We start from the raw sequence: 26931 nt of genomic DNA on the forward strand, positions 1-26931 counted from the left end.
GGCTGTGGCCAGTACTGTTGTTTTCAGACTTTTATTTTTAGTGGAGTACTCTGTGTTTGCAGTACAGAATGATCACATTCATCATGGGAGTTGACACATCGATTCTTTTTTACGTCCCCTTCCTCTGTACCAGTACTTTTGGAGCCCCTGTGACGCATCCCCTACCTTCACCTTATACCTGAAATAATTTCTATCCTAAATATTGTGTTAACCAAGTCCTCCTTTTCCTTATAGATTTTTGCCATGTTTATGTTTCACCAAACAATATATTTCTAGTTTTGCATGTTTACAACTTACCCAAATTATATGCAATATGACCTTTTGTGACCTTTTGTCACTAAATACATTTTTGCGACTTATTCGTGTTCATATATGTAGATGTAGCTCCTTCATGCCCACTGCTATTAAGTATTCTGTTGTAAGAAGGTATCACAGTTTATGTATATTCCTGTTAAACATTTGGACTGTTCCAGAGTTTGGCTGGTATGAACTGATGCTGCTCCAGATATTATTGTTCACGTTTCTCGGCACACATGTAAGAGTCCCTCATGGATCAGGGTTTCTTGGTCATAGAGTATGTATCATCTTATCTGTCTTGTCTCTTCTGTTCTGTTCCATTCTTTTTTCTCCACTCCCTTCGTTTTTCCCATGCTTCCCAGACAGTTCCAGTGCCATTGTAACACTTTGGCTCCATTTGCCCTCTCTCTTTTTTGCCATTGATAACTACTTGGCTATCCACAGATATTTATCTCATCTGCTGCCATTCATTCTTTTCTTTCCTATCTATTCTTCCATCTGGGTTGTTTTCCTTCTGCCAAAGAACTTTCTTTTATTAGTATTCTGGCAGTGGATCTTCTCAGATTTTTCTTTAAAAATCTTCATTTCACATGTATTTTTGAAAGATATTTTTACTAAGTTTAGAATTCTAAATTGACAAATTTCTTTGAACCCTTAAATGATAGAATTCCATGCCATTCTATCCTTTCTCTTGAAATAGCTGTTACTGTTTGTCCTTTAAAGGTAATATAACATTTTTCCTTTGAATTTAAGATTTACTGTCTCGTTTTAGTTTTTAATATTAATATGCCTTGGTATAGATTTTCTGCTTACAATTTGTAGAACTACTTAAATTTGTAGCTTGATTTTTTTTGACAAATTTGGAAAACTCCTGGCCAGCACCACTTCTGATATTGCTTCCAACCCTTTCTTTGTTTTCCTTCAGTGACTCCACTTACACAGAAGCTAGATCTTTGCTGGATTTGTTTGTTTGTTTGGTTTTGATTTTTTTGAGGACAGGGTCTCACTATGTAGTTCAGCTGACCTTGAACTCACTATGTAATCCAGGTTGGCCTCAAACTTGCAGCAATCCTCCTGCCTCAGCCTTCCAAGTGCTGGGATTACAGGCATGCTCCACCACACCCAGCTTGGGTCTTTTTACTGTGTCCTGTATGCTTTTCGTCTTCTTTTCTGTGTATTTACCAAAACCATTTTTTTTTTTTAATGCTTTGATCTGGATATTTTCTGCTGCCTTTTTTCCCAGTTCAGTCCTCTTTGGTGCTCTGTCCATCCTACTACCTACCTGTTAAAATCTTAATCATTACCTTGGTAAGTGATCTTGCCTGTTTTCTTGGCTTTCAGTCACTTAGAACTATTTCCTTACAGTATTTGGTAACTTTTATTGAATGTTGGGGACTGTATAAGCAAAAATTTAGAGGTTCTGCTTGATATTTTTCTCCAGAGAGGATTTGATTTTCTCCTGTCCTACTTTAAGGTGCCCAGTGCTTTGATTTCCCCCATGCATCACTACCCTGCAAAACCTATTTTCAGGGCTTTCCTTAGCAGTACGGGATATAAGCTGCAAGAATTTCACAGAGATTCGGTAAAACTTTAAGCCTGACGCCAAAAGGACCTGAGAAAGGATTCTTTTTTCTGATGATGGACTAGGAAGGTCAGGGGTGGGAGTGAAGCATGCCAGGTGGAGAATATATCAGACTCAACTCCTGAAGCTATAAGAGAGGCTGTAAGGTAATTTAGTCTTAAAGAATCAGTTCATTTAAAAAAAAAAAGAATCAGTTCTGTTAAGGCAGGAAGTAGGTGAATCTTGGATTAATTAACTCTTGCAACTAAAAAGTGCAGTACCCATTTTCTTGTCTTTCTGGGAAATGAAGTTTTTTTTGTTTTTGTTTTTTAAGAAACCCAGGGCATCAAAATAGCCTAAGTCACCTTTAGCCTGGGAAGCTGAAGTTGAGTTAGACAAGTTGTGTTCTCTTCCCCCTTGAGGACTTTTCAGGCCTGCAATCTGCTGACCTTTAAAACATCAGATCTGCAGGAAGTGGATGGACATTATTATAAATGTCCTTTCCCAGTCACCTGTTGTGGGGCTGGAAGAGAGCAAAGTATGAATGCCTGAAAGGCCATGGAGGAAGCCAGGGTGTAGCTAGGCAAAGACTAGAACTTTCTGAGGAGCTACTAGGAGAGAGCCAAACTACAAGGTTGTTTTTATTTAGCTCACCTGACAGGTGGGGGCATACATACATAAAATCACTCATTCATTCATTCATTCATTCAAACAGCCTTGTCTTTGGCCTTTCATTTGAGCTTGAGATCAAGCAAGGTCTCAGGAGGAATGAGATAGGACTTAATTTGGGTATCTTGCATCTGAGGTGCCTCCCGTTCCCATCCTGGCACCCAAAGGATGGGCTCAACTTCGCTGTTCTCCCAGATGCTAAGGACCAGTTCCCAGTCAGGTTCCTCCTTAGCTCATCACACTTTCTCATGAATCCCTGCCCTGGACAACACTGCCCACAGCAGTGAAGGGAATTTGCCATAGAGATGGTAACAGGAGTCTGAATTGGGTTCCCTCTCTAGCTTACCCTGTATCAAATGCAGTAGATTCCTGGGTTGTTGTGAGGACTAAAGTAATTACTGATTTCACAGATGCCAGCCTGGTACAGCAGCATCTGGCGTGTGGTCAGCATTGTTAGCTGATGTGGGTAATTCCTGAAGCCACACCTTGGTCCTTAGCAGTGGAGTTTGCCCTTACCTCCTCTGCTGCCTGCTCATCCTCAAACTCCTTTATTTAAAAAATCAGTTGCGAGCAGATCTCTTCCTGGAAAGCTCATCAGATTATTTCCAACCCTTATAACCTCTGTGGCTTTAGCAGCAAGAAGCTCAGCTTCTCCCAGTGCCTGGCCTCTGATTGTTCTCAGTGACATCACCCACCTCCTTTCTCCCTAGGCTTTTGGTACCAAAGAAGATATTCTTTTGAAATACAAAGTACCTCACAAGAATAAGTCCTTGTGACTGGCCTGTAGATAAGCCTGTGCTCCTTTTCTTTTGAGGAATGTTCCATTTCATTTCTGAATTGCTGTATTTTGAGATTCTAGTCTATTTATAATTGACATGTTTACTTTTCCTTTGTTCCAGGATGGGCATAAGGTAATTCCTGTATTTCAGGATGAGGCATGCAGGATTTCTTTAGAAGAAAGACTAGGATCAGCAGTAATAACCCTTTGCATTCACACATGGCTTTGTGGTTTTTGTCTGAGTGCTTTTGTAGCTAAAGTCTCATTGGGTGACTGTGTGGGTTGTACTGTCTTTTGGATAAAGCCTGTCCTCCTCAAGAAGTGTGGTTTGTTCATTTTCACTCAACTGATGATGGTGACAAAGAGAGACTTGGTATCTGTTTTTCAAAGTCTGTGTGCTTTCCTAGAGTGGAAATAATTATCCACCAAGGTGGGCTTTATTTATGGCATGGCTACCACAGAGAAAATTTTTTCTCACATCCTAATCCATCTTGTGTACCGAGGCACGGGCCATTTATGCAGATTGAAAAACCTTGTTAGGATAGCGCACCTGGAGCTTTGTCTGAGGGCAGGAGGCTCATTGCCCTGGACCAGCAGCAGCTGTTCAGCACCCACCTGGAGCCTTCCCACTGCATGCTTCTCGGGGTTCTCAGCAATGGATGAGGGGGGCCTGGCATCTTCCACACAAACACTTGCCCTTCTGCCAAATAGGCAAACTGTGGGCACAGTCCACACAATCCACATGGCCCACAGACAGTGAATGTAATGATGCATCTCGCCTCCTAATTCTTACAATTGGTGTAGAAAAAAACCAAAGGACCTGACTGAAATCTGACCACTGATCTGATGTTGAAATTTGGTCTTCCTAAGACTGTGTGTATTCTGCTTATTTCTCTGCCTTCAGCCATATAGCAAACTGCCAGTCCTTTTAAAAGAAAAGGCAAAATCCTATTATGGAAGTGCTTCAAACCACTCTGAGCTTCCAGATTAATCTGAAACAACATCTGAGTTCATAACTGGGTCACAGTTGCAGAAGAGAGACTTGCCAGTTCAGCAGGCATGTGTCTTGGGCTAGTTAAGACCCAGGGCAGTCTTGAGGCTGGGCTTTGTTCTGTGCCTTTAGACCTTGTGTGCTGAGATAATCCAGGGTGGCTGTGGGTAACTTTGTGTCTCAACCGAAAAGGAGTGTCTGTGGCCTGATAAGTGCTAGTCAGTGAAATGGCAACAGGGTGTGTCTTGGGACACAGTGGCTTCTGGATCTCCAGAGACCGAGAGGAGTGGGGTGGGGGTGGAGCGAGGTTATAAAGTAGTTTGTCTGTCCTAGTTTTAAAATGTCTTTAGCATTTTCATTTGGGTCCCCTATCCTAACTTTTGGCCTTCAGGGCTATGCATAATCCACAACCAAATAGAACTGTAAGTAGACAACCTGCTCCACTTCCAGGGGATAGGAATATGAGGGCCAAAAATGCCTCTTTTTTGCCAAATCCCCCCTTTCCTCCTCCCTAAAAGCCCCTCCCCATTTTCCTCACCCCTTCACTGTTTGGCTAAGAGAGGACTAGCTGTTTACTTTGGGTTTGTTGGTGAGTGGTAGTTAGTGGTTTGGATCGCATTTTAACTCTTCCCTGTTCAGAAGTCTCACAAAAGGGCTCTCCAATGTCAAGATTCAACTTGCATTAAGAATGATTTTCAACTGCAGATGCTGTAGTAATATCAAACAGCAGAACGTGGTGAAGACTTTGGTTTTGAAGTGACTTAACTCCTTCGTGATTTGAAGATTTTCCTGCTAACTACCAGCAGAGTTAAAGATAACTGTGATGTTTAAGCTTCCAAGCTGCTTCTGAGATACTTGTAGAAATTGATGACCAGGCACTGCACCAAGCATTCTGCTTTAGTTACCTCCAAGACCTTCAGAGCTGTCTTATGGAATAGATGGTATCTAGTTTCTATAGATGGGTAAAATGATGTTCTGGCAAGTTAAGCAGCTTCTACCAGCACGAACAGTTAGCAAGGGATAGGAAGATTTGGCTCTTCTACCCCTGCCTGTGTGACTCCATCCTGGTACCCGCACGAAGCTCCTATACCACCAGGCACAGCATACAGTGAGGTTTCTGATTGTGTGTGTTACAGAGCACTTTATTGCAGGCAGTGCACCTTAGCATTGGAGCTGAGCTGGTAGCTGAGACCTTCAGCTGAACGACCTTGTACTTGAACACATAAAAAACTTTTCCCTCACACTGGAGTCCTGTTTCTTCTCTCTTTTCCTGTGAAACCTGCTCACCATCTGCCCTGGTGATACTGGGCACCAGCAGTTACTCAGTGGGACAAAGATATTAAAAGGAAATTTCCATTAGGTAAATAACCGTGAAAGAAGAACCCCAGAGAAGGGGAGAAACTCAAGCCCAGGCTCCTGTTACACTGGCCAAATACCTTTGGCATCCCGTGCTTGCTGAGGATCATAAAAGGGTCAGGAAAACTGACAGGCCAGAACAGAGGGACACAGTGTGAATTTTTCCCTTTGCATCATTCCAGCAGCTACTTGAATTTCAGTTTTATAAAATCAGCCATTCAGAGAGAGGCCCCAAATGCAGGCTGATCTGCAGTGTCCCATGTGTATGGGCCCCGGGATCCCTTTTGGAAGGTGGGGTGTTGACACACAGTGTGTGTTCACTGTTCAGGAGAACTGGCATCTTGAAGCACTTCTGAGGTTTTTACCCCCTTGCAGAAAACACTGCTCTTTAGAAATTAATGACTTTGGATGATGGCCGGAATTCACAGGTGTGGCGAGTGTTGAAGCTCCCTTCAGGGAAGAAGGGGAACAGTTGTCTGCACGCGCCATGGCAGGTGTCCCTTGGCATCTTTCATCTTAGCTGGGACAACATTCACTTGGAGCCTTCAGTATTTTTGGACTTGATCTTGTTTGTTCTACAGCATGAGCTGACTCTCCGAGAATGCTTCCTCTGGTTGGAGGTATAGTTTATAACCAGCAGAGTACAAATTATCTGCACATTACTCCCAGGTGCCATAGCTTTCCCATCACACATCTAGCATGGCTCTGACACTCTGGCCCCCTGCAGATGGCTGCCAGCCCTCAGTGGGATCCCTCCCCAGCTGCCAGCACACCCCATGGACTGTGACTGTCTTCCCAGTTTGCAGAAGCTCAAACTGAGCAGCACTGCTTTCCGAATGTCTGTTTGTATCTGGCTCTGTACTGAGGGCTCCCACACATTATCCAGTCCTCACAGCATCTTTGCAGGTGGTTTTTATCCGCATTGTGAAAACATGAAAATAGGAACTCGCAGAAGTTAAGTCACTTGTCCACAACCTCACCATTACTGTCACTGTCAGGACTTCAGCTCAGCTCTGATGGTCTTTCTCCCAGGCTGTCCATAGCTCCAGAGGCAGGAGGCAGAGACTGGTTTCTCACTCCAGTCTCTACTCTAGCATACAGTAGGGCTTCCGTGCACATTGGATTGCTTGGTCAGTTGTACTTGCTCAGATCCTGAGGATTTGCTGTTTTGATGTCAGTGACTCTGGGATTTCTCCTTTGTCTGAATAATCTGAACATCTGTCTGCGGGCTTCATTTGCCATAAGACAGTTTGGGGAATGAGTTAAAGGATGTAGGGATCAGTCAGATCAGTGCAGGGAGATTGTAGCTCTTGTGGGTGTCTCTTCTTTGTTTTGATGATCATTTCTGAAGCTGACGATGTGGGGAAATGCTTCCCAGCCTCAGCAAAGACCAAAGCCAGAAAGTACCCACAGCGAGTGACCCTGGAATCCCATCTGCTTGCAGCCTGCATGTGCTCAGGCTGCCTTGGGAGTGGAATGAGAGATGGGTCAGATTTACCTACCCACCAAGGAGGGGAAGGAGAGATGGGATTAGGGATGGCCAAGTGAGTAAATGGAGGTCACATGCTTTGTAGTGGCCTGGATTTGGTACTAAGAATCCAGTGGACTGGACCAAAACCTTGCTCTGACCATGGTACCTATTACCTGTCTGGCTTTTGGTATAGTTTGGTGAAATGTCTTTGCCAGTAAGATCCAATTAACCTTCCTGCATTGTGGGTTTGATGGGACCACAGATTCCAACATGTTACCCAAATTTGCAGTTCTCAAAGCTGCATTTAAAGAGTGAAGATCTTTGTAATGTTTGCCTGTTGATAACTGTATCCTTTACATTTTACTCACAAGCGACCAAGGACTAGTTGGTTTATGGAAGTAATTTTTATAGGCAGAGAAGCAAGAATTCAGACAGAAGTCCTACAGTAGTTGGGTTAGGTGTGTAGACACCTACCCATAGCGAAGGTGAGGCACCTAGCTTGGTGGTTTGCACTTGTAATCCAGCTCCCTAGGAGACTGAGGTAAGAGGATCTTGAGTTCAAAGCCAGCCTGGGCTACACAGTGAGGCACCATCTCAAAATGAAATTGAGGCTCCTGAGAAGCACACAGAAGAATACGGCACTTGGAGGGAAGAGTGATCTTGGAGGTCACCCTCTTTGTCCTCCTTGGGTCAGTGTGCGGTGTGGAGAGAGAGAGAGAGCACCCGGCACAGAGCGGGAGGGAGATGGTGCTGCAGCAGGGTGGGCTGGCAGTGAAGCTTGGACACAGCCTCACTCCCAGCCTTCGATACCACACTTGAGAATTGGCAGGAGGGTTAGAAGGAGAGAATGGTGTTGGAAACTTGGCTTAGGTGATTTTCCTATATTCTCTTGGGAGGAGGAAAGTATCATGGCATTTTTAACTTCTTCCAGGCAAGCCGCCAGAAGTGGGTTAAGCTTTCTTCCCAGGAAGGATCTCTGCCCAAGGGAAGTAAGAGCTTGAGAAGAGTGGGAAAACCCTGCAGGGAGCCGGGTGTCCCGGGCTCTCTGGGCAGGGAGGGGCATGTGTCTCTTGGACACCCACAAATTTCACATAACCACCATCTCACTGCTTCTTGGGTATCGGGGGACACATTTTTGTCTCGACCCCTAGTGAAGAACACTGGCACCTTACACAGTTCCAGAACAGAGCAGGAACTCTTTCTGACCCTTTCCAAAACAAGGGTCACATTTCCCTCTCCAGGTTCCATAGGTCTTGCAGTTTATGTTCTGACCCCGTGTCGCTGGCCGCTTCATAAATGCAGTTGTTATTTAAGTGAAACTGTCAGTTCCGTGAGAACGTGGTCCATGACTGATGCTTGTTGTGTTTGTACTGCAGCTGTCTTGGGCCCAGAGTCAATGCTAGGACACCTACTGTGGTCATAGATCACTCACTGTCAGAGATGGAAAGGATTGGGGAATCAGGAAGTCCAGTACTCTGACTTTATCACTCCCAAAACTCATTTTGGAGGCTCGTGTTTCTCGCTGGAGAGATTTTTTTTTTAAATGTTAAGCCCTGGTAGAATTGACCACAGTTCGAAACCTTAAGAGGCTTTCTTCAAACAAGAAGGATGGTGGCTTTGTCCAGTAGCTGAGTAATAAACACCAACGAGAATGCTAACTAGATGCCAGATCCTGAGCCCTCCAGCCAGGTGACAGACTAGATACCATCACCATTCTCCAGAGCAGAGAGAGCCCAGAGGTGGGGCGTATGCTCGGGTCGTGTAGGGCCTGCAGTGGCCAAGAGAGGACTGGAGTCCAGTTGAGTCAGATGGCCGAGCTCGTGGCCTTTTCTGTCCCGTGGACCCTCTCACATGGGGTCTGAGCCATTCTTAGTGCCCAGAGGAGGCTTTGCAACATCTTGCAGTGCTCCTCCTTATCCTAAGGAAATTGTAAAATTAATTTTTATGAACTTTAATTCCCTTATTAGACAGGGAGTGATGGAGAAGATAAGGCAAAAAAGCAAACACAGAATGGTAGGGATTGTGTTCCCAGAAAGGCCGGTTGGTATCTCTGCCCTTGATTGGAGAGCATTTGGGCTGAGCGAAAGGAGCAAGTGTCCCCTAGCTCGCTCCAGGAACCATGCTGTGCAGAGCACTGCTGCTTCTTCCTGTGGTCCCTCCTCCCTGTCCAGAGCTCACCTGTCACTCATGTTGGGAAGCCTCAGGATTGATGGTTTCCAAGGCAGATCTGATCTGGGACGCACCTGAGAAGAATGACCCGGGTTCCCAGAGGGCTGCCCGGGGCACTGGGTCCTCCCAGCAGGCTGAGTCTTCCATTGAGCTTTATATCTAAATAACATTCCTGTGAGTTTTCTAAAAGGTTAGTCCTGGGTCACTGGCACTTAAACCACTTGTTTTGGTAGATCCTTCCTGAGAAGGTTAATTATATATTTGATATCCTTCTCTTTTTATGCCTGAAGGATGAGGATAAGTACTCTGTGGTTTATTAACTGTCACTTTAAACCTTTTCAAATTGCCTTGTGACAAAACAGTGTTTTATGTCCTTTTTATCCAGCTTTGACGGATGAGACAGCTTCTCTGGTTAAAATATGCCAGGATAAATAAAATCCTCTGACTTGTGGGGGAGGATGGGTTTGCATTTGAAGTCATGGGTTCAAGTCTGCTGCTCTAATGGAAGGGGACCTAACCTGTTCATCTTTCCATCTACTTCCTTTTTTCCTTTTCTCTTTTAAAAATTTTTTTCCTTTTGACAAATGGGACTTGGCACTTTATAGGCACCTGCTAATTGCTGAATGAGTGAAAGAAGGCATTACTTGAGGGAGGTTGATCTCTCTAGTTGGTCCACCGCCCAGGACCTCTGCCTTTGAACTGTACCTGAGCCACCTCTCCACAGATTTTGGTACCAAACCCTGAAGCAATAATTTAACATGTTTCCTGTTTTGAATCTAACTGATTCTCAGAGCGAAGAGCTTGTGTCCTTACCATCACAGCACCTCAAACCTCACCTTTCCTCCCCCAAGGGCCTTTTGTTGTACCTTTAATGTTTCAGTAAATTTGCAGGAGTACAGGTTGAGTTTGCTTTATCTGAGATGCTTGGGACCAGAAGTCTTTCAGATTTGGGGTATTTTAGGTTTGGGAATACCTGAATGTGCACAATGAGTTATGCAGTGGTGGAACCCAAGTCAAAGTAGGAAGTTCATTTCTGTTTCATATACACCTCAAAACACATAGCCTGAAGTTAATTTTATACAATACTTTGAGTACACCTGCCTTCAACTGCAGCTCCTCACTTGAGGTCAGGCATGGAATTTTCCACCTGCAGTGTCATATTGGTGCTCAAACTGCACATTCTAGAATGTTTTGGGTTTAAATTTTTTGGATTAGGAATGCTCAACCTGTGTTGTGGAAAATAAATGACATTAGGGAATTTTTATCTTTTCGTTTGTTTTTCTTTTTTTTTTTAATTAAGGAATTTTAGAAGTTGCTCTGCAAACTTGTTGTACCAGTGTCAGCCACACCCAACTCGTATCTGTCCACTGCGTGAGAACCACTATGCCAGGCAGGTGGTGTGCATAACTCAGCAGTTAATCTCTCTATCATTGGCACTTACCAAATCCTAGCTAGGAGCAACTTTACTATTTGAAATTAGTGCTGAGGCTTTAAATTCTTTCTTTGTTTTTCATTCATTGCAGTTTGCAGGGACGTTGTCGGATGGCCTGGGGAAGACGATGGACAATCGCCATCAGTCGGAGCGGGAGTACATCAGATACCACGCGGCAACAAGTGGGGAGCACCTCGTGGCCGGCATCCATGGCCTGGCTCACGGTGAGTCCCGTGTCCCTGGGCTGAAGAGAAGTGGCTCTTCTGTTGGTGTTCCTCGAAGGGGCCTCTGCGCCCCACACAGGGAAGGAGACAAAGGCAAGCTGACAGCAGTAGCGCTCCAGGCCCGATCCCGGCACCCCTGACAGCCGCCCCCCCCCCCCCCCCCGGATTCTCCTGGCGGCGGAAATGTGACAGTCTGTGAGACGCACTGTCCGTTCTCAGAGTGCTGTGCACACTGCTGTTCCTTCCCCCTGGCTCCCCTTTCTGAGCTGCAATCAGCCCAATCCCTCTAGAATCTGGAACTGCTGCTTCAGGATTTGGTTCCTGCCTCCTGGTCTTCTCTTCCGGAGAAAGGAAGTGTAAAGCTGGCTGCTGGGATTGTGGCCCAGGTGCTCTGAGCCCTGTACAAGTGCGCGTTCACCAGGGCGGCGCCCGCAAGCCCAAAACCTGGAGGCCGCAGCACAGCTGTCTCAGGATTGGTTGGATTCTCACTGTTCAGCCTTCGCTTCTGACTCATTTGCCTTCTGCGTTTTCCTCAGCAGCCTCCTAGAGTGCATCTAAGGCCCTTGGAAACATAACTGTGCCAGGTTTCCTAACCAGTACCCCCAGCCGCACAGCACCTCAGCCACACAGAGCTGCGCACTGTGCCTTGCACACTTGAATTCCTGGCTCACTCAGTCCCCTGCGCTCTCTGCCTCATGGCATGACCTTGCCTGTCGGAGTCCTAGCCAACTCAGGTGGCGTTTGCGGGCTCCTTTCTCCTAACCAGAGCTAGTGGCAGAGCACACATGCAGTCAGGTTTGGAGGTGTGTCCAGCTGTGCGTGTCTTGCTGAGAGCAGAAACACCATTTTGAATTCACCCTTACACTTGCCTGCCCCACTCGGCCCCTGACATTTGACTGGTACTCAGTAATGGTCAGCAGTGGAGCCATTTGGGCCAGATCCTAGGGGTCATCTAAGCTATTAAAGTCGTGGTTAGTCTTGGTTATTTGCATGTAGAGGAAGAGGAAGGACTCTCTCTGTCTCTCTCTTTCTTTCTTTTCCTGGTACTGGGATCAAACTTAGGACCTTGCACTTGCCAGGCAGACATGGCATCACTGAGCCACATCCCAGGCAAGGAAGGAATATAAATAATGAACTCATATTTCTGTTTGTGCTTGGGATACAGTGTTCATACAGAGTGTTCATTTGTCAGCTTTCCCAATGGTGAGGTTTGGGTCAGAATGCCTTTGCTTTTCCTAAAGGTGCTCAGCTATAGGGGGGCAGCTCCCAAAGAAACATCAGGCTAGAAGTAAAACGTAGAAGAAATTAACCTGTTTATAAACTTTAAAAGTTGGCTTTTGGATAATGATTGGGGGTTAAAGGTTTAGTTATTCTTTATCAACTGTAAGGACCGCACAGTGATGTTAGAGGTATGTGCTGACACATATGAAGTGCTTTGCCTTCTCATCACATCCTCTGGCTATAGAGAGAGCACATGGCTGTCCTCACCTTTTAGATGAACTCACCCATGTGCTGAGAAAGTGGGTGATCTGTTCACGGCTGCAAAGTCGCTTCCAGCCCAGGGTCTTTCCAGGAATATGCACAGCCCACCAGGAGCCAGTTAGGCCAATCTGGGGCCCAGAACCAGTGGCTATGAAGAGGCCCCTTTAAGCTCTGGCTTATATGAAAGCAGTAGCCTACAATGAGATGCTTCCTTCCAGATGAAAAGGCCTTTGAAAGATAAAGTCAAGTATGGTGGCACATGCCTGTAATCCTAGTGCTCTGGGAGGCTGAGGCAGGAGGATCACACATTTAAGTACAGTCTGAGCAACTCAGCAACTTAGTGAGACCCAGTCTCAAAATGAAAAGGGCAGGGATGTAGCTCAGTGTGAAAGCCCTGGTTCAGTCCCTAGTCCTGCAAAACAGACAAATAAACAACGGAATCCTTGTAATCTCCTAGGTGTGAAACTGGGGGTTGTGCTTGCTTGGGGTGTTCATCTCGCAGGTCTCAGTATGAGCTCCTGTGCTGTGCATGCTCTGCTAAGAGCCTTGTTCTGAAGGACTGGGAAAGGGATATTGCCTCACTGGAGCCAGTGAACCCAGAATCCGGAAGAAACATTGTGAATTGTTAGTACTTTCTCACCCAAGGAGTTTCCTCTACCAATTTGTCTCACTAGAGCTGAAGAGCCCAGAGAGCTTCCTCACAGCCCCACTGTCAGAGGGTAAACATCCTGTGAGTGTCCCTGGCACAAGTCCTGGAAATGCTCCCCGGACAGGGCCTGCCTCTTCCCTGCAGGGCCTGTGACCTTCCAGCCTTTGCCAGTCTGGCCACTTCTCAGGCTGTTTCACAGCGATTCCTGTCAACTTGCACAATGTTTGGAATGTCTTTGTTTTTTTGGCCTAGGGTGGTCTTTTAAACTCAGCCACTGAGGGTTCCAGCTAGCTCTGGCAGCTTTTTGGGGTGCCCTTCATGGAGGCTTCATCGTTTACTACAGATAGCCATAACTGATCTCTGCAAAGCATGCATAGCTTTTACCTTATTTCAGACATTTTTGTGGTAGTGTCTGGTCACAGAATGTTCTTGGAAAACTGAAAACATGTTCTTAGCTGTCTTCCTGACTTACATTTTCTAGGAGCCCAACTTCTTCGCACTTTTCCCAAAGACCCGATTTTTTTGGTCTCCTGGTGATTTAATACTACTGTCTGCGTCCTCTCAGTTGCCCCTGTACCGTCCATGCTTGGGAATTGAAAATGGCCACTGTTAACTTCCTAGCTTCTTTTCTCATGTTTAAAACTGGATCACACTTTACTTCTAACGTGTGCTATGCGTCCTCTGACTCTGGGTTAATGGGCAAATCCCCTGGGTCCCTGCCTGTCGCCTGTCTAGCACAGAGAATAACAGAATGTCCTTAAATTATCATTTCAGGTTCATGAAACTGGAGGACTGGCTTAATTGAAATGTTTTTCCTCTTGTCTGGCCAGGTTGCAATTGCCTTACTTCTGTTTTGTGGCTAGGTATCATTGGTGGATTGACCAGTGTCATAACATCAACAGTGGAAGGTGTGAAAACAGAAGGGGGCGTCAGTGGTTTCATATCCGGCCTTGGGAAAGGGCTTGTTGGCACTGTAACGAAGCCGGTGGCAGGCGCCCTGGATTTCGCATCGGAAACAGCACAGGCGGTGAGAGATACAGCCACACTCAGTGGCCCCAGGTCAGTGGTCATAGGGGAGTGGATCTGTGATTTCTAGCCTAGGTCTGCTGCCTCTCCTAATCCATGCTGATGTGTTTAATCATATACTTTCTGCCTTAGTTATGTGATTTTTCATTTGAATACTTCTAACTGAAATTTCTGACTTGCCTAATATAAGTACATGAAAACAAAGCACGAAAAACCTTTTTAATACAGAGGGGGAGGAAACAATGATGTTGGGTTTTTTCATTAGAGAGGTCAGAATGTGGATTCAAATCATTATAGCTTCCCTTGTTCACCAAGCTAAATGGACCTGCCTGGTGCCCATGAAGGAAACCATGAAGTTATAGCCTTTGAGTTTCTTACTGCTAGACCCTGTGCTATAATTCTAGAATCTGCACAGTTGCAGCTTACCACATGGGTTGTTCCTTTTTAGTTTTCTTACCACTTGAAATTGCAGCCAGTCTCCTAACCTCATAAAAAAATGCAGCTGTCCCCGATGTCCCCACCCCAACATGGTGGTGCTTCTGCTGTGCGGGGCTGTCTTGTCCTGACACCAGCTGACATTAGAAATCAGAGGTGGCCCATTTGGCTCCAAACCCCGCAGAACCCAACCACATTAACTTAGCTGTTCCTTTTAGAGGCCTATTTCAGCTCCCTTCTCCGGAGTAACTAATTGAGGATTCTTATCAACAAAGGGTGTAATGAATGTTCGTGTTTCCAGCCAAGCTGGACTCAACTTAAGCCCCTAAGAATTTTGCTGTTGCCTGGATAATAGATGCTCCCTGAGTGAACTAGTGTGCTCTTACAGAATGCCTAGGGCCTGGGCCATGTCTGTACCCTGTTGCTCCCCCAAATAGGATCTGAAGTGAAATCATCCCCATTCAAAATGAATCTATTTGTCTGTCACCAGGAAACCTGGCGGGTGACACATTACTGCAGGAGGGGAAATGCTTAAGATTGTAGAATGGGGCCATGCACTGTGTTCTGCCAGAATGTCTTCCATCTGGAAGCAGCTGCTTTTTAAAAAAAGGGTCTATAGAGTTTACTTTAGTTAAATTACATTGTATTCTCAGATACAAAGTGAAAACATCCTTGAGTATATTTTGGGGGTATTTATGAAGGGGCAGACAACAAAGAGGTTTCAAAAGTATTTCTAGTTAGTTTTTAAATTTCTGCCCAAAACTCAAGAAGTCTAAGTAAAATTGAAAATCTCCAAAGAAGTTCCAGGGAACCATCCTTATACTTAAAATCCCTAAATGGTCCAGGTTAATGGTCATTGATTTGATATGTTCAAAAAATTGTAAATATTATTTTGTGCTGTAAAGGTTAATGGTGATGACTGGAAAGAAACCACTTGAATTCTCCCCATTATCAGTTTGGAGGTATCAGTGAGGTTTTATATTCTTCTTAGGAGCACAAGTAACATAGCCAGAGTTGCTCAGAGACAGAGGTGTTTTTGTCATATTTACCACTTGTCCAGCATTGCAACAGAAGGTTTGATTTAGTGTCATCTAGTTCCTATCTGTCATTCATTCATTTCCATGCAGTAAATATTGGATATTGATTGAAAATTTCCTCTGAACTCAGGGCTGAGAAGATAGCAGGAAGCAGGACTATCTTAGCCTCAGAGAGCTTGTAATCAATCAAAGCAGCAAACATAAAACGATTAGATAATTGTCAAAATTGTGACAGATGTTGCAGGTGATCTGGGGAGTGTTGTAAGAGGTCTGGTTAGGAAGGTCCCAGGAAGGAAGAAGATGGCCAACCTAGAAGTCAGGCTTTTCAAGGGAAGTGATGTTTGAGGTGAAGCCGGGGGTCTAGGAAGAAGTTGGCCAGGTGGAGAGGACAGGGCAGCACATCCCAGGAAAGAGGGTACCACCTGGGCAACACCACATGGAAGGAACTTCTCGCTTATGCAGCGCCAGGCATTGCCTGTGGGCCTCCATGGGGGCAATCTCATTTCATCTTTGTCCTTCATTTACAAAGGAGGACAGGACAGTTCCGAGGGATCTGGCTGCCTGTCCACCTGACCAGGAACTGCATTTCACCCCTGCCTAGACCCAGGTGCTCCTTGTTGGAGTCTCTCACAGGTTTATCAGGTTCTATTAGTGTCAAGGCATGAGATGCTTCATAATTTCCTTCCTGCCAGCTTGAGATCTGCTTTGATGACTCCTGATGCTGACCCCCCCCCCCCCACACACACACACCACGAGATGTGGTAACTGGCCACCACCTCATTTTTGTGTCCACTTCCTCCAGCCTGTTGCCTTAGCAGTATCAGGATTCGAGCAGCAGGGACCATATCCTCTGTTGTACGTCCCTTGGAGCCACTAATGGTCAGTACTTGTCACCCTTCATCACAGCCCACTCAGGTTTTACACTTCCAGCTGAGACTTGGAAGGCCTGTGCAGCTGGCCCCAGAGCACACTGAGACCAGGCAGCCTGGCCAAAGGTGAACTTCAGGCTTCCTGCAGCAGCTGTCTGCCTGGCCACTCATTCCTACCTACAAACTGTGCTAAGGGAGAGGCACGTGGGGCTGTGGACACAGAAGCTCAAAAGGGGGGCGGGGAGTAAACTTCCACCTGTGCCAGTAAGTGGGGGGGCTGTGGCGGGCATTACCAGAGAGACTAACGGGGCCTCAGTGGGTCCCAGTGTCCTCTACTGCACTGAACAAGCATCACAGTCTTTCTGAAGGGATAAGCAATAGTGCTTTCACCAGTGTCCTTCAGTCTGTTTGTCCAGATCCAGGTTATTAATGAGGAGCCATGTGTTAGACAGAAAAGAGCACTTGACCCGGAAAAAAATAGGTCAGAGTCCCAACCCCTTTACTTATTAGCTCTGGGCCCGTGGTCAAATCTCTTAGCCTGCCTAAGACTTTCTTCATCTATAACTTAGAAATAAATATACCTGCTTATTCCACCTCTCAGGGGTTTGAGGCCAAACCAGAGTTATTTTAATGTGGAAGCTAGGAAGAACTATTAAAATGCCAGGCAATATGATTTGGGGTCACGTTAAAGAAGCACAGAGCTCCCTGCAGGTGGAGAAATGTTTCATGCCTTCGGGGTCTTCTCCATCGACACTGTGCTCTCTTAGGAACACCTAGTTCCACCTGAGGGATAAATCAGCTTGGTTTCTTGGAAGTGAGGTGCAGCCATCTCCAGCCATCCCTGTCGATTGAACAGGATCCAGGGGTGTTACTCAGGGCCTTTCCCCACTGTTTAGACAACAGGGACTAACAAACTATTTGAAGGGATTAGAAGTGAGATTCTGACCGAGAACTGACCCGAGCCCAGGGACCAAGCCAAGAATAGAACCCAAGAGTCCAAGAGTTTTGCCTCTGAGTCTGCACTTGGAAGAAACTTTCTGCTTCCTTTGTCATATTTCATCCAAGTGACGGCTTAGATCTTAGCATCTAAGTTTTAAATGTCCCCAGTTTTAAGCAGATGATGGCAAAGTAAGCCATAAAACTGAAAGAATACTCCTTCCAGTAATCCATCTGAATAGTAGCCTTACAGGAAACATTGGCTCCTTTGTGTGTTTATTTGAACATGATTTTTTATTTATAGGGAACCCCCCTCCTCCTGTTCTTTCAGATCAGAATACTTCCAAGTTCCTCTCCTTGTTGGAGTGTGTGGGCTTTCCAAAAAGATAGTCTCGATCTTCCAACATTTCCGTGTGATCTGAGAGTTCTTGGGAAGGCAGGTGGGGTGAGGAACGAAGAGAGCGGAGGACAGCAGAACCTTTGGCCTCCACATGAACGCTGTGGACCAGTATCCCCCCCCTGTATTTGTTAACTGCACAAGTATGTGTGGTTTGGAACTGAAACGGGAAGCCTTTTCCAAGGCAACCTTCTGCTGGCTCAGGTTGCATCTTCCAGTGTACGTGTATTGGGCCACATTTGTCTGTTCCCAAATAAAGCTTAGGGAAATGCCACCGACGCTGCCACACCTGAGGTGCCACTGACACTGTGAAAAAAGGTCTGCTGTACCTCGAGGCGACCAAGCCAGGCAGGGCCCCTGGCCATGTGAGTGCCCAGTTCCATCTGAGCATGGCAGTGCTGCAGGGGTCTCGGAGAAGATGCTTTAGCAGAGAGCTGCAGAGACCCAGGAGCAGCGAGCAGTATCACTGCAGAAGGCAGTGTTGCCCTGGAAAGGAAAGGGCACCTGACCATGGACGGTCTGCCTGCTTATTTCTCCCCTGTCTATGGCAGACTCTTGAGGTGCACAGCATGTTTAGAAAGCAGCAGAGGAAGATTTATGAAGCTGGACCCTGAGGTTTCCTCCAAAATAGCTCTTCACCTTTTTAGTCGAGGCCCCAAATGGCAGGGAGAAATGGGAGTTGGCAGAACTGGAAAGATTTAAACTAATTTAGCAAAGCCCAGGAGTGTTGGGCTTATCTCATTATTTAAGTTAGATAAGGAGGAAGGGGGAATTTGACGAATAATGATAGATCAGTGTTTAAGAATATAGGCATCAGGACTGATAATGTTCTGGAATCCAAGGACTCTTGAACAGTGCATGTAGATTCAAATTGCAGTTGCTTGAGCTTTTGAGCAACCTCTGGGTTGATTTCATAGAAAAGATTTATGATGGGCATATTTGACTCTCAGTAAAAATACTCCCAGAGTTTGTTAATGACGTTTTCCATTAATGGCCTCTTCAATGTGAAATTGAGATGGATTTTCTTAAAGAAAATTTTGTTACAGTGTGTGAACCTCACCCACGACTCAGGATAAATGGGTTAAGACCCTCGTGGGTCAGCAGAGCAGGAATGCAGTCAGCTTGCAGTGGTCAGAAAGAAGTCAGCGAAGGGAACTTCAGCAATTCTCCCACAAACTCTTTCTTGTTAGTGTGGCCGTTCTGCTTTTGATTATTCTGCCCTGAGAGTACCCATATATACTTAGGGTGTTACACATAGCATATCAAACAGAATTGGTATGAACTGAGATTTTAGAGAACTCCCTAAGGTAAAAACCTAATAAAAATCAAAATATTTATGAGGATACACTAGCAATCTCAATTTTCCCCACTGTGTTCCTTTTGAGGCAGAGGAGAATAGACATTTACTCCATGTAGCTTGGTACAGGGCAAATCCCATGTTTCTTTGAAAGTTCCTGTTTTGTCTGAAATTGTGAATAAATTGTATATTTTATTCCATGCTTATTTAAATAAGAAAAAAAATTAATTGCTACCCAGGAGAATGTAGCATCCTGTGGCTACCATCCTACACTTGTTTAAGAAGCTCAAGCAGAACCTGAGTGGTGGCACACACCTTTAATCCCAGGTAGTTGGGAAGCTGAGGCAGGAGGATCTCGAGCTCAAGGCCAGCCCAGACAACTTAGTGAGGCCCTTGTCTCAAACAGAACAGCAGTTCATTCACCTTTCACATCAGTCAGACAATGGAAGTGTTGATACCGATACACATATTGAGTAGGGTGAAAAGCTGGAGCTAGCTTAGTACATATTTGACCCTGCGGCTCTGTTTCTTGTCTTGGGGCAGCCACCTGCTGCTTGGCCTGCAGTGTGTTAGTCAGTGTGCCATTTGCATCATGAGGAGGGTTCCATTTCCATGAGAGCGAAGCATTACTGCCCTGTCCGGCTGAAGGGAAAGAAGGACTGTCATACTGCACCGCTGGTGTCCACAGGGGGCACAGTGGACAGAGTGGCCACCACTTCCACCTTTACATGTGTATGAGCTGAGAGCCATGGTTCCTCACTCGTGATCGTGCCAGAGCAGGTCTTGCCAGAGAATGAATGAAGGCAGGTGGGCCATTTCCTTGTCCCTCAGTCTACCTGAGCAAGCCCAGAAGAAAGAACATTGGGAGCTTTGTTAATGACAGTGGGTGTCTCACTTAGTTCTGTAATCAAGATGAATAAATAATGCAGTTTACTCTTCGTTTGTTTGTATTTTGGTACTGGTACTGGGGAATTGAACTCAGGGCCTTTACATTGAGCTACATTCCAGCCCCCACCCCCCATCTTTTTTTGAGACAGGATCTCACTAAATCACCAGGATAAGATAATTCTTAAAAACATCTTACCAATCCTTCAGGCCTTATAAGTTAAAATTTCTCTCATGGAAACACAAGCAGAGAAATCCTATTTTCTGAGACAGATTTCTTCCCTCTTGTTGAACTCCAAATACTGTACTCCGCTTTCACTCAAAAGGCCCCAGACAATGCCGTCCTCATTATAGCATAACTTATGGAAAGCTCAGATCAGCAGCTGAAAAAAAAATTCAAAGTGTGTGTGTTCATGCACACGCGTATTTGAGAAAAGCCTTTTCATTTCTGAAATCCCATGACTCATTTTTATGCAAGATTATCTGCTAGGGGGAAAAACCCACTTTTTTGGTCATGGTACATTATAATCGTTTCTAGAAAGGAGAGCATCTAATTTTTGCCATTTTTGGCATGCAGGCTGAATTCATGGAGACAGCGCATTCCTGCTCCCAAAACTAAAAATCAACTGAATTTTGGCACAGACGTCTTTAAAAGCCTGTCCCTGTTTCCCAGACATCTAGTCCTTGCACAAAGGATATAGACAGGAAAATATGATGCCTCTGTAAATTTGGCTTTTCCCATTGAAAAGTGAAATAATCCAGCCATTGTAAATCTGTAGTCCCTCTGGGTTGAGCCAATTCATTTTCTAAACTGAGATAACACCTTACGTACATGCATGTACATACATAAGATACACATTTGAAGTTTTTGGTTTGAACTTCTGGCAAAACAGTGTCTGTAGCTCCCCCTAAGAAGTTTGTACATATCTGTACACTAGAGAAGGATGAAGGGGCCTTTGCTATCATGGATTCCCCTGTGAGGGCACTGGATTTAGTTATTTTTAGGTTTTGATGACTATTGTGTGTCTTTCATCATTTCCCTTCTGTCATCTGTCTTTGCCCAGGATGAAATTGGAATTTTATTTAAGAGAGGATCCAGGTTTGAGTTGGAATCCTCTGCTCCCAGAGAGCTTTAGAGTGTAAAATAATTCTGGAAATACACAGAATTATTTCCCTGCTATGAACTAACAAAGAGTGAAAGACTTAGTATTGTATGACAAATAAAGGCTTGTAAGTTCTAGGGGAAGGAGAAGTGGGCCTGACTGAGTGTTATATATAATTTACTTTTACCTAGTACTGTCTTGCTCAAATGTCTTTAAAGTCAGATTCTTGCTAAACTTGTCAAATGGGAGAAAAATAAAATTGAACAAGTAAAACATTTTTACCACCATCTACTCTAAAAGAAATGGTGTTTTATTATATTGGGCTTATGTAATCTAAGTCAAGAATCTTATTAATCCATATCCTTCGTGGTTTTACACTGATACATAGAGAAAACAAATTTCTGATTACTACAGAATTTTGTACATCTGGGGTCTTTTTTTTTTTTGGTACCGGGGATCGCGAACTTGGGTCCTTGCGCTTGTGCAGCAGGCGGCGAAACCACTGAGCTAAATCCCCGGCCTTTTTTTTTTTTTTGTAAATGGGATCTTTTAGAGAGAGGGTCTTAAAACTTGGTTTGAGGTCCTCCAGGGAACCCCAGAGCTATAACATCAAAACTATTTTATATGTTCATATATTTATATATGAATCTATATAGTCACAAGTTTTGATTGTAATATTATTGCCTAATGAGTGTACAGCGGAATTTTCCAGAACCTTCACAGTCTATGTTACCATAACAAATTGAATGTAGAAGTAGACATGAGAATGCAGCTGTTCTCTATTAAGCAAGACTCACAGAGATTTGCAAAACTGTAAAACAAGGCCGCTCCTCTCACCTTTTGTGACTCTGTGAACATGCTACTGGCCGGCAGATACACCTGTACCTGGTTAATTTCTTTGACAAACCGTTCCATTTGAAGAGATGGTGATGATCCATCATCTTGCTGATAAATAGCACGTATCAACGATATTGGATTAATTTGGATTAAGCTCTAGGAGCCACTGTAATGCGATGCTCCACTTTGGCTTCCTGCCAGCAGTTGTCAGCCTGCCCCCGCCCCCATTTGCTCCTGACTTTTATTGGGTTTCTTAGCGTAACAATTGGAAAGATTTTATCACATACCAGAAAGACCTCCTACAATAATTTACCTAATTTAGTCCTTCACCTACCATCCTAATAAATTTTAACTTGGGCAGCATGCTAAGTGCTGAGATCACTTCAGAGTGCAAGGCCCGTCTTGTCAGAAGGCCACTTGGTTGTGTTAGCAGGGACAGGCTCTCAGGTAATGGAAACGGTGTGTCTGCTTCAGAGCTTAGGTGCCAAAACCTCAGCTTTCTGCCCTAGCAAAGTTGGTGGAGCGAGTCAAGCCCACAATATTTGGATAAGCTCCTTTGAACTCCTGGTGGAAAGCAGTTTTTATGAGGCAGTTGTTCTGTGTTAACACCAGAGACAGCTCCTAGTACGTTTTCCCCAAACATACTTCAAACATCAGTAATGGCAGGGGTGACTCAAGCTATATCATAAAACCCGAGGACTGCAGAAAACTTCAAAGGGAATCAGAGCCAAAGCTCACCTCTGGTTATGAGGAGCATGGGCCCTGGAATCCTGGCCACAGCCCTCACTGAGTGATGCAGGAGGGACAGGGTCGGGCTCCTCCATTCCCTGGGCATCACCAGTTGACCCCAGCAGCACAATTAGGACAGTAATAACTGGCACCTGCCCACCTCCTAAGGCGGAACAGGCCAAATTACCATGTGTAGAGTGCTTTTATATCCTGTGGTGGAAAAATGCAAGCCTCAAAGAGTTTTTGTTTCTGTTTGAACTATTGGGGCCCCAGTAGCTCAGGTTAACCAATTCTGAACTTGTGATTTTCAGGTAAAATTGCTCAATAAGAAAATAACAGAAATGTATTAATCAAGTGTTGAATTCCTGCTATATTCCATGCATATAATAGGTTTTAAGGATTTGAGATTATTTAAATAATTAAGGCTAGGGCCGGGGATTTAGCTCAGTGGTTCCAGCACTTGCCTCGCAAACGCAAGGTCCCAAGTTCAAACCTCAGTACCAAAAAAAAAAAAATTAAGGCTAAACTGATTTGAAGAATCTTCCACGTTGAGAATCAACAAGCTGTTTGGTTTGTATCTGAATACTCTTAGACCAAACTTTCTTAAAAATATCCTTTATTAGTGATTTGACTCACCATTCTTGAAAACAACAGAATTGCATTTGTATGTGATACTGTTTGGGAGATGGAGTGCTTGCAGGCATTTTTCCCCCCACTTTATTACCAGATGCATCACAGCTCTTTGAAAACAATCATTTTAGTTTTACTAATTATCTACAAAATTAGCAAAAGATCCTTTGATGCTTCAGTTATTCTTTATAATTTATAAGTATTTAATATTATCTACACAGTGATTAATAAGAATAGGGCTTTAAAAACCTATGATTTGTCACCTTAATTATTTTGCTATAACAATTTACCTTTTCGAATTAAATTTTATCTAAGTAGACATATATTAATACCTTTTTTTTCTATACTGGGGCTTAAAACTACTGGGTTTCATACGTGCTAGTCAAGTGCTCTACCACTGGGTACATCCAACCCTTTTTAATTTTTTTGAGACAAAACCTTGTTAAGTTGCCCAAGGTGGCCTCATATTTGTACTCCTGCCTCAGCCTCTGGGATTACAGATGTGGGCCACTGTGCCTGGCAAATCAGACTTTCAAAATGTCTCAAACCTAAAACTGTAGTCTCCTGTCCCTGATGGTTGCTGCCTGAGAAGCAACCCCTTTCTGTACTTTGGCAGTTTTTTTAGTTTGGAGATATTTTGCCCCCATAGTTCTAAACCAAATGAATGAACAAACAAACGAATGACTGTGTGTGCTACTGCTGGCTTTTTTTTTTTAACTGAGAATTTAACCCAGGGCCTTGACACTGAGCCCTCACCCCTTTTTGTAAAATTTTGAGACAGAGTCCTACTAAGTTGCCCAGGGTGAGCTCAAACTGAGCTACACCCTCACCCCTTTTGGTAAAATTTTGAGACAAGAGTTCTGCTAAGTTGCCCAGGGTGAGCTCAAACTTGCAGTCCTCCTGCTTCAGGCTCTAGAGTGGTTGGGATTGTATATGTGCACCACTGTGCCCAGATGTGCTACTCCTTTGTTGACCTCATTTGACTTCCTGTTGCAGTATGTATTCTTTGTCTGCCTTTTTCAATATAGTTATATCATCTTTTTTTTTTGATAAACCAGTATTCAGTTAACATTATTATGACTATATAATATTCCCAGTGAAACCACATAGGTTACTATGATTATGTTTCCTTTTTTGGGTTTTTTGCTTGTTTTTTCTCCCCTGGAGTTAGTAACTGCTTCTAGTATGTTGTTTATTTGGTTTTCTATGTGCATATTTCTAATTTGTCCTCAAATGTTTATCTACTCCCAACTTTTTTGCCCTGTAATTTTTTTCTTTTCTCTCTTTTCCTTCCTTTCTTCTTTCTTTTCTCTCTTCCTTCCTTCTTTCCTTCCTTCTTTTTCAGTTTCTGTCTGCCTCTTGATAATTTATCCACAAACTCTCCTCTGTGTGTTTAAAAATGACTTAAATAGGGCTGGGGATTTAGCTGAGTGGTGCTGCGCCTGCCTTGCAAATACAGGGTCCTGAGTTCAATCCCTGGTACCAGGAAAAAAAAACCACTTAGATAATTCATCAGTTTCGTGGTTTGTCTTGGAAATTCTTTCCCTAGCAGGGTCTCTCCTGCGATTGTCACTGGTTGCTCTCTGGACCTGTGAGAAAGCTGCTGCCCTAACCCTAGCCAGAGCTGCTTTCTTCCATGTGTGTTTTGTCTTTCTCTTTCCTGGACCGAGGCAGTGCTCAGATGCTCGGTGAGTTTTGCCTCTCTGCTCACTCCTGTAGAGCAGCTGACTGGGAGCTCCCTGTGGCGCTCCGAGGGCTGTGTGGAATGACCAGGTGGGATGTGCTGATCCTGGCCTCTGAGGTGGAGCCACTTAAACAGATATCTGAGGGGGAACCTGCACTTCTGACTGATTCCTTACAGACTTCTACCCAGTCTTCTGCTCTCACCACTCACATGTGCCTCTGTTTGTCTTAACTCTCCGGTCTTCAGCGCTTCTTAGTGCCCCACCATTCTGCAGTGCAAGTTTACCCATACGGATCAGCTTCCATTCCCCTGGGCTTGCATTTCAGCACCAGGTACCTGTCTGCTTTTCAGCTCCTAAAACACTGTTGACACATGCTCTTCATCCTTTTGGCTTCAGGCCTTTGTATCCTTTTGCTTTCACTTTAGCAGAGTCTCTGGATGAGGTCTATCCTATTATTCAGAAGTCCTATAATTTAGACTTTACTGATTCATCCATCCTTCTTGATGTCCTTTTCCCTCCACCTCCAACTACTGCCTCTGACTTAGGGTGGCTTTACTGAAATCTATAGCCATTATTTCTGTCAAAGCAGTCTTTATAAATTTGGTGGTACTAATGAGTAATAATGACACTGCTAGCATTTTTAAGCTTCTACTATGACCCAGTTCACATGTATTCTCTCATATAATCATCACATGAACTTTAGGACCGTGTCTATGTGGACAGGCTGTGGCTCTCCTTTCCCAGGAAGATTGGGAAGACATCTGGTGAGAAGTCGTTGCTAGTCCTGACCCCAGCTTTGAGTCTGGTTTTGGTCTTTAATCTCTATTTCTGTGTGTTGTGAAGAAACGGATTGAGGAAGGCACTTGTCAGATCCCAGAAACATGAAAGAAATAGCAAACCCAAGAGTAGTGACACGGCCCTGTCACCACCCATCCTGGAACCATAAAGGCTATTCAGAGGGGCCAGCAGCTGGTGAGCGACTGTACTTAGATCCTGGGTGCTGATGGGTGTTTTGTAGTTTCCAGGGGAAGTTGCTGAAAGTTTTCTTATCGTGACACTCTGAGGGCAAGAGGCCTTTCTTCAAAGAGGATCGCTCATTCCAGAAAGATGTGGGAAAACATAAAATTACTGGTTCTTCCCGAGTACTAGAGGGGAAATGTGACAGCCAGCATAAAAAGAAACCACACACTTGCAGAACTCAAGAAGGGGCTCCCTGGCCCTGTCTGCTTGCGTAATGTAAGGGTAAGGGGGCCTGCTGGGGTGCCATTGCCCTGCATTTGAGTTACTGTCCTGCTGGTTTTTAGCCATGGCCTGGAGCAAGTGTCTCCCTCCCTTAATGTCTCTGAGGTGAGACTCCTTTGATTCATGTGGAATAGGGATAATAATGCCTACCTTGGTGGGTGGTTATATGGATTAAATTATATACTAGGTACAGAGCAGTTAGCCTAGCAAGGGGCATGCAGTTTAGGCTCAAGACATGGTGCTTGTGTTGGTATTCTCCCCTGAGTAGAGAATATTGAGCAAAAGTGAAATAAGGGTTATGTGACTAACTCACTCTTTTGCCTTGGCCCCAAAATCTTGCTGTCCACTTGTTGGAGTGGCAGGCCCAAGAGTTCATGTGCTTTTCTGGGCTTCTGTCCTTCCTTTTCTCCTCCCCAGTTCTCTCAGGCCCCGGGGCTGGTTGGGGTTGCTGGCTGTAGGGACTCACCTGGGCTTGAGCCTGAGTGTGAGAAGCCCTCTGGAGAAGGTGTATGGAGGCCACGAACTTGCTCTGAACCCACTCATGAGGAGCAGGTGATTCCAAACTATTGTTAGTGTCTGCTGTAAATGAGATGCCTCTGAGTTCGAGCAGAGTTCAGCCAAAAGCCCCACATGACATGGAAATCTGTCCTGGAGCCAGGTTTGTGGGGTAAAAGTTATGTAGCGAATGTCTCCAAACATTGGCATCTGTTGTCTGCTGAGGGTAGGGCAGCGAGAATGATGGAG

General features: G+C 44.7%; 1 protein-coding gene across 15 annotated transcripts in view; it reads left to right on the forward strand.

Annotated features, from left to right (window-relative positions):
* Positions 1 to 26931, forward strand: part of Vps13d (vacuolar protein sorting 13 homolog D) — a 255741-nt gene that overhangs the window by 196162 nt on the left and 32648 nt on the right. For 14 of the 15 annotated variants that reach the window (XM_004863532.4, XM_013065081.3, XM_013065082.3 and 11 more), the window contains 2 exons: positions 10816 to 10948; positions 13943 to 14138. In XM_004863532.4, the coding sequence (XP_004863589.2) occupies positions 10816 to 10948; positions 13943 to 14138 (329 nt within the window). Of the gene's footprint in view, positions 1 to 10815; positions 10949 to 13942; positions 14139 to 26931 lie in introns of those variants that run through there. The other variant, XR_002389017.2, reaches the window with a different exon arrangement.

The sequence above is a fragment of the Heterocephalus glaber genome, unplaced genomic scaffold, assembly GCF_053883595.1.
Source record: "Heterocephalus glaber isolate CG9 unplaced genomic scaffold, H.glaber_assembly_v1.0 deba00001447, whole genome shotgun sequence".
Taxonomy (NCBI): Eukaryota; Metazoa; Chordata; class Mammalia; order Rodentia; family Bathyergidae; genus Heterocephalus; species Heterocephalus glaber.